Here is a 12,495-nt window from a genome sequence, read left to right as displayed (position 1 = left end):
CATTCAAATGTTTTGTGACATACTCGTTACCTGGACTGGAAGTCAGAGGGGAGATGGCCAGTTAGAAAAAGGGGTGGATCAGGAGCTAGCATGTGATAGTTGGGTGCAATTGAGTAGGGGGTGATAGGCAGATGGTGGAGAGGAGAGTGGAAATAACCACAGAAGCTAGGATTAGTGGAGGGGAAAAAAAGTGGTAACAATAGGAGGGGAAGGTGGAGCATGGTATCAAGTGAGGTAGTTGTGAGGGGTACGTGGGAGCAATAAACAATATTTGTACTTAAATACGGAGTTGAGGCAGAGGGCATTACGAAGATAGGATAGAAGTTCTGAGAAGTATGGAAATCTGACAGGTGAGCAAATAAAACCCTTAAATGTTAGATGCTGTTGATCTAAATGAGTGCATCATGAGACTATTATGCACTGTTCTTAGTTTAATAAGTAGTGGATAGAAAGCAGAAGAAACAAAGGAAACACTAGAATGGTGTGAGTCTAAAAAAAACTGAGATTGGATGAAGTGAGCAATCTGAAATAGGCATTTGGAGAGGATACAGGATTGGGCACTGAATACGCCCCTCTGAAAAGGGAAAAGTATGAAGTCAGCATCGATGCACAACTTGTGGTGTGCAGGTACCAATGACTGATTTCAATCATTGTTTTTGATTGTGGCCTATTGAAGGCTGAATGATAGTTGAGGTGAAATAGTTGAGAAACCTGTATAACAGAGTTTAGGGACATTATTTTATGTAAGACTGATTCCATCTCCATGGATGATGTTGCCAAGAACTGGCATGTATGGAGCAAAATTGGGTGGTTGGACACGGTTTCCTGGGCTGCTCTGCAGGTATATGACAGGGGGAATACAATAATCAGTCTTGGGGATGAATTGACAGGTTGATTAGTCCACTCTAAATTGAATAGTGGAGAAAGTTGGGTGAGAATGATATTTTGAGGAATGAAAGAATTGTATGGTAAAAGAAAGGTAAAACAGTTTGAACATTGCTTAAGGGCATTTCATTGCTTTGGTGAAATTCAAATGTGTTTAGAATGCGACAACTGAATCTTGTAGAGAGGGTGGTTGGATCAAAGCAGCATTTAAAATAGCGTTGATATGATGAAAACAATTGGAGTTGAGGAAATGTCCATTAGAAAGGGAAGCTGTTCACCCAAGAATTTAGTGGTCGCAGTCAAGAGTAAAGGGGTATCTGAGATCAGAGGAGGGAATGGGAGATGGATTGGAGAGAACTTTGAACTTTTTTATCTTATTATTTTTGCAGATTTATTTGCCAATTGCACTGTTAATTAAGATGTTTAGCTTTTCAAATCACTAATTGTTACCAAAATAGTTGGACTAAAAAGTGTGCAACGATTTGAAAATCTTTGTTTTTAAAATAACATCCTTGTTTCTAAGTCCAGTTAGCTATTTTCCAAATACAGAGTTGCATTTTGGACTCCTGTAGCTAAGCTGAAAGAGCAACAGAGTTGTTACTTTCTCTCCCTCCAAAAGCCCCTGAGGAACCTAGAGCTGAGCTTGCAATGAGATTTGTTCTTGGGGCAAGAGGCCCAGCTCCCTGTCTCTACCAGAGATGCTGTAAAGAGTTTGGATTATGATGTACAGGGTGGTTCCCTTTTACAATTTCTCTGCATTTTTTTTAAATCAAAATCCCCTGTAAATAGAAAACAGATTCTGTGTTAATGCAATGCTTAATGGCAATTTTTTTCTCCTCATGAGCAGAGATTTTTGTTTAAAATTTTTAGAACATTATTTCAGTGTATAAATTCAGTTGGTCCAATTTAATTGAAAAGTTAATAGCATTTTACCCAAACTTTTATCTCACAACAGCATTTCAAGGACCTTATTCGTTTGCGCCGGACTGCAGAGTGGCCTCGCACTACCGTAGATGCAGAATCATCCTCGACGAAAGACTCCCCAGAGGTGGAGCCACTTCCGTTTACTTTGTCTCATGATCGGTGCATTGCTGTGGTGCAGAAGCTTGCACTGTTTCTTCTATCCATGGATTTTACTTGTCATGCAGATCTTCTGCTCTTTGTCTGCAAGGTAAGTGCATACATATGCTCTTGGCTGCTGAAATGAAAATGTTCCTTGAACTACCTCACTGCCTAATCCTATATCCTCTCCTAATGCCCAAAGGTAATGACTAAAGAGATATTGCTGTTACACATTTGGTATTCAGTTAACTTTGTTTAAATCCTCTTCTTGGTCAAACCTACATTTGACTATTGTTAACGCAGTGCTCTTGTTTATGTTGTAAAGATCTGAGACTGTAGATGCTGGAATCTGCAGCAGCAAACAATCTGGAGAAACTCTAGACTGACTGATATTTGTGGTTGTGGGGTTGAGTGTGGGGAGTAGGAGTTGCCAATATCTTGGTTGAAACCCTTGGTGGAAAGGGGATATGGCCTTGTATAAAGAAGAGAGGATTATAGTGTGATAGGTGGACTGGGGAGGGTGAGTTTGAGCTGGAGAGGGGAAGAGGTGTTGTTGGAAGATCCATGGCAGGTGGATAGGTGGAGGTGGACAGAGAGGAATGTACAAGGAAAATGGAGCAAGATGGGGGAAGATGAAGACAGCAGCTTGTAAGGTGAAAGGGCTACCAGTACCTGAATCTGGTAAATAAAGGGAGTCGTAAGTAACCTCTCCATTAATGGTTCCTACTATCACCACCTTATCAGATTCCAGGACCTGTAGCCCTTTGTGTTCCTGTGATCATCCTCTAGAAGTTGCCTCCAACCTTTGCCCACCATTCTCCTTTCTCACCCCAATCCCACCTCAGCACAGGATGCTTAACACTTTCTCATCATGTGTCAGCTGTCTGAAAGGTGATGAGACAATGTCCTGAGAAAGTTCTCAAGAGGTGAACTTTATTTATCCCATTCCTTGGTTCATGTTTTTCATTGTGAATTTTACTGTTTTTCTACTAATGGTCCTCTCTTTATAAACCATTTCTTTAACGTCTCTCATTCTATTGACTCTGAGTTTAATATATGCCCTCCAGTCATCGCTTCATGTGCCAATGGGGAATTCTATTCCCCCAGCAAGTCTCTGTAATTTTAAAAAAAATTCTGTGACTTTGAAAAATCTGATTTTTCTGGTCTTCTACAACTTTAAAATTCTGTAATTGAGCGTTGTTAGTTGAACAATTATGAAATAAACACCATATTGAAGTGTACCAGATGTTAACTGCAGGAACATCTGTTAACTGTTTTTACTATAAAAGCCTAAAAATGAGCAGTGGTTAAATTCTGTTTAATTAATTAAAATGGCTCGGGTAACATGATTCTTTCATGGGTAAATTTAAGGATATTGTTTCCACATTGCTTTTCCTGGGACGTGAAGTTGCTGGATTAAGTTCAGGCTAATTGGTCTGGTCTCAAAAAACGGTACAGGAATCATAATGCATCAGATTACTGAAATCCTTTCTTCAGTGTGCTGTACTGGTGGCAGAGCAAAGGTTAGTAGTGAGAAATACAAAGAACAAATGGATTCTCTGTGGCATTGTTCAAATGAACAGACAAAAAAACAGGGCAATGAAAATTGTGCTGCTTTCAACAGAATGATCTTTTAACTTGAGGATTTTCCTGTAGGAAACTACAATTCTTAAAATGCTACTAGTTTTACACAATTTCAAAAGTAATTAAAGCTCAATGCCACACATTTCTGAGAATGAGATGGTGATGGCCTCAATTACATATATTCAGATTCTCTTGCTGGCAGGGCAGAGTCCTTGTGCAATGTAATCCTCGCATAGTTGGCCAGAATAAACTCCCCATGAAACTGTTGGAAAAATGTTAAATTGCTGGTTTAACCATGGGTCACATATATAAAGGTCTCTCATTGCTTCTGGATGTACCTGATATTGCAGGTACATTCAGAATCTTTACATAAAAATCAATTTAACAAGAAAAATAGAAAGACTTGTTTTCTTGCAATTAAAAAGGTAGAAGCAATATCCCTGGGCTGGGTTGCGGTGTGGATTTCAGTACAACTGCTTAAATGCCAAAAACAAAAGTTTTCATAATGTTAACACAAGGTAAACTGGAATTTGATCACCAAGAAAGTTTTCAAAAAGCATGACATGGAGGTGTTTCTGGAGTTTGCAGCTGACTTCCATTAGAGTTACAAATGTTCCTTGCTACTTATCAGTTTATGCTTGAATGCTAGACTAAACTTGCTGCATGTGGGGAGAGATTACTTTGTGATGGGTTATGAGCCACCCTTCAGTCAATGGAATTTAAGAAACGCAAGAGAACACTTCAGCAGAAAATCAGCAGGACTAAAAGAAGGTATGAGGTTGCCCTAGCAGACAATTTGAAGGAGAATCTTAAAAAATTTTACAGCTATGTTAAGAGCAAAAGGATTGTTAGGAATAAAATTGGTCTTCCAGAAGATCAGAATGGTAGTCCATGAGTGGAGACAAAAGGGATGAGGAGATCCTAAATAGATTTTTTTGCATATATATTTACTCTAGACGTTGATACAGAGTCTCTTGAAGTGAGGCAAGGTAGCAGTGAGGTCATGGACTGTTAAAAGATTACAGAGGAAGAGGTGTTTGTTATCCTGAGGTAAATTAAGGTGGGTAAATCCCCAGGGCCTGACAAAAGTTTTCCTTTTGTTCTGAGGGAGGCAAGCGCAGAAATTGACAGGGCCCTAGCAGAGATGTTTAAATCCTCATTAGCGACAGGTGAGGTACTGTACTGGAGGACTGAAAGATAGTTGATGTTGTTCCACCCAGGAAATTATAGGCCAGTGAGCCTGACGTCAGCAGTGGGAATGTTATTGGGAGGTATTATAAGAAACTGGATGTATGAGTGTATGGATACACTTGGATTGATTAGGGATAGTCAGCATGGCTTCATGGGTGGGTGTGACTTCATTGTGTATAAGATGATTGATCATGTGGATAGTCAGAGGCTTTCTCCCAGGGCTGAAATGGCTAGCATGTGAGGGCACAGTTTTCAGCTGCTTGGAAGTAGGTACAGAGGAGATGTCAAGGATAAGTTTTTTACACAGAGAGAGGTGAGTGTGTGGAATGGGCTGCTGGTGAGGCTGGTGGAGGTGGATACGATAAGGTCTTGTAAGAGACTCCTGGATAGGTACATGGAGCTCAGAAAAATAGAAGGCTATGAGTAACCCGAGGTAATTTTTAAGGTAAGGACAAGTTCAGCACAGCTTTGTGGGCTGAAGGGCCTGTATTGTGCTGTAGGTTTTCTATGTTTTTATGTTTCATGTGTGGTAGATTGTGTCTAACTAATCTTAGAGTTTTTCGAGGAAGTTACCAGCAAAGTGGATGAAGGCAAGACAGTGATGTTGTCTATGGGGACTTGGTTGTTCATGAAGGATCAACATTCAAGCTGAGTTGGTAAATTAGATTAGATGTTGGATTTGTGGAAGCCAGAGAGTGGTAGCTTAAGGTTGCCTCTCTGACTGGAGACTTGTGATTGGTGCTGGGTCCTTGTCATCTGTATCATTCATTCGGATGATAATGTGGTTCACTGGATCAGCAATTTTATGAATGACACCGAAATTGTGGGTTAGTGAGCGGCAGTGAGGCTATACAACATGCACAAAACGCTGGAGGAACTCAGCAGGCCAGGCAGCATCTATGGGGGTTTGGGGGGGAGCCCAGTTGAAGTTTTGGGCCGAAACATCAACTGTGCTTTTTTTTTCCCATAGATGCTGCCTGGCCTGCTGTGTTCCTCCAGTATTTTGTGTGTGTGTTCTTTGATTTCTGGCATCTGCAGATTTTTGTCTTGGCAGTAAGACTGTCTGAACTTGCAGTGGGATCTGGACCAGCTGGAAAAAAGGGCTGCAAAATGGCAGATGGAATTTAATGCAGACAAGTGTGAGTTGTTGCACTTTGGTGGGACCAACCAGAGTAGGTCTTACAGAGTGAACAGCTGGGCAGAGTAGAATGTGGTAGAACAAAGGGATCTGGGAATACAGGTCTATAATTCATTGAAAGTGGCATCACAGCAGGCTGGGGTTGTAAAGAGAACATTTGGCATGTTGGCCTTCATAAATCAGTGTATTATGTACAGGAGATGGGATGTTGAAGTTGTATATGACGGTGAGGTCTAATTTGGATTATTGTGTGCAGTTTTGGTCACCTACCTACAGGAAGAGAGTAAATAAAGTTGAAAGAGTACACAGAAGATTTACAAGGATCCTGCCAGTTCTGGAGGACCTGAGTTGTAAGGAAAGATTGAATAGATTAGGACTTTATTCTTTTAAACATAGAAGATTGAGAGGAGGAGATTTATAGAGGTGTACAAATTGAGGGATACAGATAGGGTAAATGCAAGCAGGCTTTTTCCACTGATGTTGGGTAGGACTACATTTGGAGGTCGTGGGTTAAGGGTAAAAGGTGAAAATTTAAGGGGAACATGAGGGGGAACTTCATTCAGGTTTGTGAGAGTGTGGAATGAGCTGCCAGTGCAAGTGGTGCATGCGAGCTGGATTTTTGGATAGGTACGTGTGGCAGGGGTATGGAGGGCTATGGTCCTGGTGCAGGTTGATGGGACTAGGCAGTTTAAATGGTTCAGCACAAACTAGATGGGCTGAAAAGCTCATTTCTTTGCTGTAGTTTTCCATGACTGAGTCCACTATCAACCATTAAACATGACTTTACATTTAGTTAGTCAGGTTTATTATCACTGGCATGTGACATAAAATTTGCAATACATAATCTAGCAGAAAGAGAAAACAATAATAAATAAAATAAAACATAAATAAGTAAATCAATTATGTATATTGAATAGATTTTTTTAAAAGTACAAAAACAGAATTATTTTTTTTTTAAAGTGAGCTAGTGTCCAAAGCTTCAATGTCCATTTAGGAATTGGATGGCAGAGGGGAAGAAGCTGTTCCTGAATTGCTGTGTGTGCCTTCAGGCTTCTGTATCTCCTACCTGATGGTAACCGTGAGAAAAGCGCATGCCCTGGGTGCTGGGGGTCCTTAATAATGGACGCTGCCTTTCTGAGACACTGCTCCATAAAGATGTCCTGGCTACTTTGTAGGCTAGTACCCAAGATGGAACTTCAGTCCTATGTGCTAGCCTCTCCATACCAGACAGTGATGCAGCCTGTCAGAATGCTCTAGAAGTTCTGAGTGTATTTGTTGACATGCCAAATCTCTTTAAAATCCTAATAAGGTATAGCTGTTCTTTTGCATTTTTTTTATAACTACATTGATACGTTGGGACCAGGTTAGATCCTCAGATATCTTGACACCCAGCACTGAAACTGGGTGCTCACTGTCTCCACTTCTGATCCCTCTGAGGATTGGTATGTGTTCCTTTGTCGTATCCTTTCTGAAGTCCCCAATCAGTTGTTTCGTCTTACTGATGTTGAGTGCCAAGTTGTTGCTGCAACACCATTCCACTAGTTGGCATATCTTGCTCCTGTACGCCCTCTCATCACCACCTGAGATTCTACCAACAATGGTTGTATCATCAGCAAATTGAAAGATGGCTTTTGAGCTACGCCTACCCACACAGTCATGTGTATAGAGAGAGTAGAGCGGTTGGGCTATGCATGCACCCCTGAGGTGCGCCAGTGTTGATCGTCAGTGAAGAGGATATGTTATCAACAATCCACACAGGTTGTGGTCTTCCGGTTAGGCAGTTGAGGATCCAATTACAGAGGGAGGTACAGAGGCCCAGGTTCTACAACTTCTCAATCAGGATTGTGGGAATGATGGTATTAAATGCTGAGCTATAGACAACGAGCAGCATCCTGACGTAAGTGTTTGTGTTGCTCACATTTTCCTCTCATTTCCACCAAATCTATTTGGAATGAAGTGAACAGTGAGCTTTCTATAACTATCATCAAATTTCTGATTGTACGGTGGAGTGATGGTTATTAATGATGCAGTTTTGGAAAGTATTGTCCTGTGTTCATAGTGACTTTGAGGTGAAGGTGAAATCAATCTTAAATACTTGAAAACAATCTTTAAAAACATAACTGATTTGAAACTGAAGGTGTTTAAATTCCATCAGTATATTAGTGTTACAAAGTTGAAAGATTATAAAGTAAAAAGTATGTAGTCTAAACATTTGATGTGCTGAAAATGTACATTTCAGACTGGAAAATTGCAAATGTTACTCCGCTATTTAAGAAGGCAGTTGATAAGGTGTCGCACATGAGGCTGTTTAGTAAGATAAGAGCCCATGGAATTACTGGGAAGTTACTAGCGTGGGTGGAGCATTGACTGATTGGCAGAAAACAGAGTGGGAATAAAGGGATCCTTTTCTAGCTGCCTGCCAATTATCAGTGGAGTTCCACAGGGGTTGGTGTTGGGACAGCTGATTTTTACAATGCGTGTCAATGATTTGGACTACGGGATTAATGGATTTGTGGCTAAATTTGGTGGAGCAGTGGGTACTGTTGAGGAAGCAGAGATCTGCAGAGAAACTTGGATAATTTAGAGGAATGGGCAAAGAAGTGGCAAATGAAATTCAATGTTGGAAAGTGTTCAGTCACGCACTTTGGAAGAAATAAACGGGCATACTATTATTGAGATGGGGAGAGAATTCAAAATGCAGAGATGCAAAGGAACTTGGAAGTCCTTGTGCAGGATACCCTAAAGGTTAACTTCGAGGTTGAGTCAGTTGTGAAGAAGACGAATGCAATGTTGGGATTAATTTCTAGAGGTATGGAATATAAGAGCAGGGATGTGTTGTTGAGGTTCTGTAAGGCACTCGTGAGACCACACTTGGAGTATTGTGTGCTGTTTTGATCTTATTTTAGAAAGGATATACTGTCATTGGAGAGGGTTCAGAGAATACTCACGAGAATGATTCCGGGAATGAATGGGTTACTGTATGAGGAACATCTGGCAGCTCTCGGGCTATATTGCCTCGAGTTCAGGAAAATGAGGGGGGATCTCATAGAAACATTCCAAATGTTAAAAGCCAGAACAGATTTGAAATGGCAAAGTTATTTCCCATGGTAAGGGAGTCTAGGACAAGAAGATATGACTTCAGGATTGAAGGATGTCCATTTAGAACAGAGATGTGGAGAAATTACTTGTCAGATGGTGGTAAATTTGTGGAATTTGTTGCCACGAGCGGCTGTGGAGGTCAAGTCATTGAGTGTATTTAAGGCAGAGATGGATAGATTCTTGATTAGTCAGGGTATTAAAGGGTATGTGGAGAAGGCAGGGGAGTGGGGATGATTGTAAGAATTGGATCAGCCTATGAGTAAATGGTGGAGTAGACGTGATGGGCTGGTTAGCCTATTTGTGGTCCTGTGTCTTATGGTCTTATTTAAATGTTGTTTAACTGAGTGACTGTAAAAGAAAACCTTTTGTATAACATTGGTTCTTAAGTTTACAGATCCTGGCCGGGTATTTGTGGGCATCAGAATTTCTGTCCTACAGAAAAATAACCTGGAGTTTTTGTAAGGCTTTTCTTTTGGTCCTTTTAAATTTGTGCAAGTGCAAACGTGTGCAAAGGCACTTGTGGAAAAACTAAGTGAGGTTTTTATAGAAGAGTAATTGCAAGAAAAATGGGAGAAAATTGCACAAAGCATGCAACCACTTGTTAATTCGCTTAATTTACCATTTGAATGCTAGTTACAGACCTGTGTCTCTGTATTTATAATTGAATCAGGGTTGTAGAGCATAGAAAGCTACTCAGAGCATTAATTCCACTTATTTGTATTACATATCTCTCAATGCCCTGCAAGTTCAAGTATCTATCCAGATGCCTCTGAATTATTACTTTTTCTGACCTTGCCACCACTTTTGGCAGCTTGATCCAACTACTAAATATTAGCATGGAATATATTCCCTCTCATATTTTCTTCTGGTCTCCTTGCTTTTATTTTTAATCTTAAGTTTTAGATGCCCCTAGCATGGGAGACTGACATTGACAATCTATTTTATCTATGCCTCTCATAACTTTCAACTTTCTTCCCTCCAGGGAAATCAGATCTATTTTATTCATTCTCTCTTGATAACTCAAGCCCTTTTGAACCTTCTCTGTACCCTTTCTTGATCTCATTCTTCCTATATTAACTGCACAAGTCTGCCCTTGCAAAGTGCAGTGTGACATCCCAAATCTTACATCCAAATATTCAGTTTTATTCAAATTTAAGTAAGTTTTTTGTTTTGTTATGGCTTGGCTATGGTTAATGACTGAACTATCCTGTCAGATAGTCCAGCCAAATGGCTGCAGTTATAATTGGTATTTCCTTTATGGTCTGAGGGATTTTCAAATAAAATGGTGTGATATTTAAAGGGTCTAAGCATTGCCTAGAAGTAATGTAGCTCATCACGCCTATTGTTATTCTGTAAGATGACCAGTCTGTGGCCTAATTCCTTGCATTATCTTTTATTCCTTGTTCTTTGATAACTTTTTATTAACAATAGCAATTAAATTGGTATCTACAGCAGTCTGAAAATAGTACCAAATATCTGTTGAGTAGTATTTTCTTGTTATAATTGAAAGATCCTTCTCTAATTTTGAGTTGATATCTCAACTCCCCAACATGTGAAAATAGAGAAAATGAAAGTGCTTGCCATTGTCACAAAATGCTGGAGGAACTCAGCAGGCCAGGCAGTTCGGAGCGTCGACTACTCTTTTCCATTGATGCTGCCTGGCCTGCTGAGTTCCTCCAGCATTTTGTGTGTGCTGCTCCAATCTCCAGCATCTGATGGCTTCCTGTTTCTAGTTGCAATTGTCTTTCTAAAACTATTACAATTTAAAATTTTATTTCATGATTCAATGTCAGACATGGAAAATGTAATTTGTAGTCTGTATTCTGACTGATGAGCATGGTGGAGTCTTTGCAGTGGTCCTTATAACTGGAAGTAAATGGACCTCTGGATTTTCTTGGCAGGTTTTGGCACGGATTGCCAATGCTACAAGGCCAACAATTCATCTTTGTGAAATAGTTAATGAACAGCAACTCGAAAGACTTCTGCTTCTGCTGGTAGGAACAGACTTCAACAGGGGAGATATCTCCTGGGGTGGAGCATGGGCACAGTATTCTTTGACCTGTATGATTCAAGATATCTTGGCAGGTAGGAAACAAGAAAAATTACATCTATTTGTTTCTTCCTCAAAAATTATTTATTTTGTATAATTTTTCAAGTATTGCATAAAGCATAATTTTAAAATTGCAGATTACATATATAAATGAAACATGCGGTAAAATGCATCATTTGTGTTAACAATCAACTGTCTGGGGATATGCTGGGGACAGCCCTCAAGTATTACCACACTTCCAGTGCCAACATGGTACATCCAGAATATTCAGCAGAACAACGCACAGCTAATGTGCAACAAAACAAACTGCTTTCCCCACTCCCCACCAGTTATACTTTCTCCAGACTTGCTTTACCCTCCATCTGTGTCTTTCTTCAAGTCCCTCAGAGACTGTACTAAGGTATGAATGTAGTTGAAGGCATATTTATTGGCTTGTGTGGCAAGAATCACTTCTAAGATAAAGCACACGTAATAAAAATACTCTTCCTCTCTTCATATCCTGTCTTCCTGCTCCTTGGCCCTACCTTCATGATAGCTTATTCTCTCTGGCATGTCCTTTATCTCCCCTTTAATTCTTTTGCCACTTCCATATACCAAGGGATAATTTACTGCAGCCATTAAATCTACCATCATATCTGCAGTGTAGAAGAAAACAAGTACCTGCTTGAAACCATTATGATCAGAAACTCCATACAACCAGTACCTGAGGTCAGGATCAAACCAGGGTCCCTGTCTCTGTGAGGCTCGTGTACTGCTGAGCCACTCAAATGGCCATCATTTTCTGTAAGCCTAAGTTAATGAATTACTTTACTGATTCAAGATTATAATCTAGTAGGTGTCGTAGTAAACTGAGTTGTTACATTCACATATTTTAAGTTAGCTTTATTGGAAGTATAGAACATAGAATCATACAGCACATTACAGGCCCTTCGGCCCACAATTTTGTGCCGACCCTCAAACCCTGCCTCCCATATAACCCCCCCCCCCACCCTAAATTCCTGCATATACCTGTCTAGTAGTCTCTTAAACTTCACTAGTGTATCTACCTCCACTACTGACTTAGGCAGTGCATTCCATGCACCAACCTGTGTGCAACAGGTCAATCAATATTAACTGTTCTTAAAATTGATCAACCTTTTGTGAACTTGTTCAAATTTTCTCTGATTCAATTTGATTTTGTTTCTCAAAATTCAATCCATTTTGTGTTGATATTTTGGGTAGCTTTGCATGCAAGTAGTATGTATTTATTTCTGTTCAAAAGTTGTAACCTTCTACAACTGACTTAAACTTGGAATAGGTGAATTATTGTCACCAGTAATTGTGGACACGATGGAAGAAGGAGCCACAGGTGAAGATGTAGGGGCATCGGTTACTGACTCTGATGATTCCATCCCGCAACCATCTGTAATTCCACTTGTGGAATCTATAGATGAACCTTTAACCCCAGATATTACAGGTGAGTGATTTAATGGATTGGTTGTCCTTT

At 40.1% G+C, this 12,495-nt stretch overlaps 1 protein-coding gene across 8 annotated transcripts in view; it reads left to right on the top strand.

The window, feature by feature from the left end:
* Positions 1–12,495, top strand: part of birc6 (baculoviral IAP repeat containing 6) — a 253,706-nt gene that overhangs the window by 116,869 nt on the left and 124,342 nt on the right. For all 8 annotated transcript variants that reach the window (XM_059985630.1, XM_059985634.1, XM_059985633.1 and 5 more), the window contains 3 exons: positions 1,841–2,056; positions 10,861–11,044; positions 12,307–12,465. In XM_059985630.1, the coding sequence (XP_059841613.1) occupies positions 1,841–2,056; positions 10,861–11,044; positions 12,307–12,465 (559 nt within the window). The remainder of the gene's footprint in view (positions 1–1,840; positions 2,057–10,860; positions 11,045–12,306; positions 12,466–12,495) is intronic.

Source organism: Hypanus sabinus, chromosome 12 (genome assembly GCF_030144855.1).
Source record: "Hypanus sabinus isolate sHypSab1 chromosome 12, sHypSab1.hap1, whole genome shotgun sequence".
NCBI lineage: Eukaryota > Metazoa > Chordata > Chondrichthyes > Myliobatiformes > Dasyatidae > Hypanus > Hypanus sabinus.
Note: the sequence above shows the minus strand (reverse complement) of the source record. Positions and strands in the feature narration are given on the sequence as shown.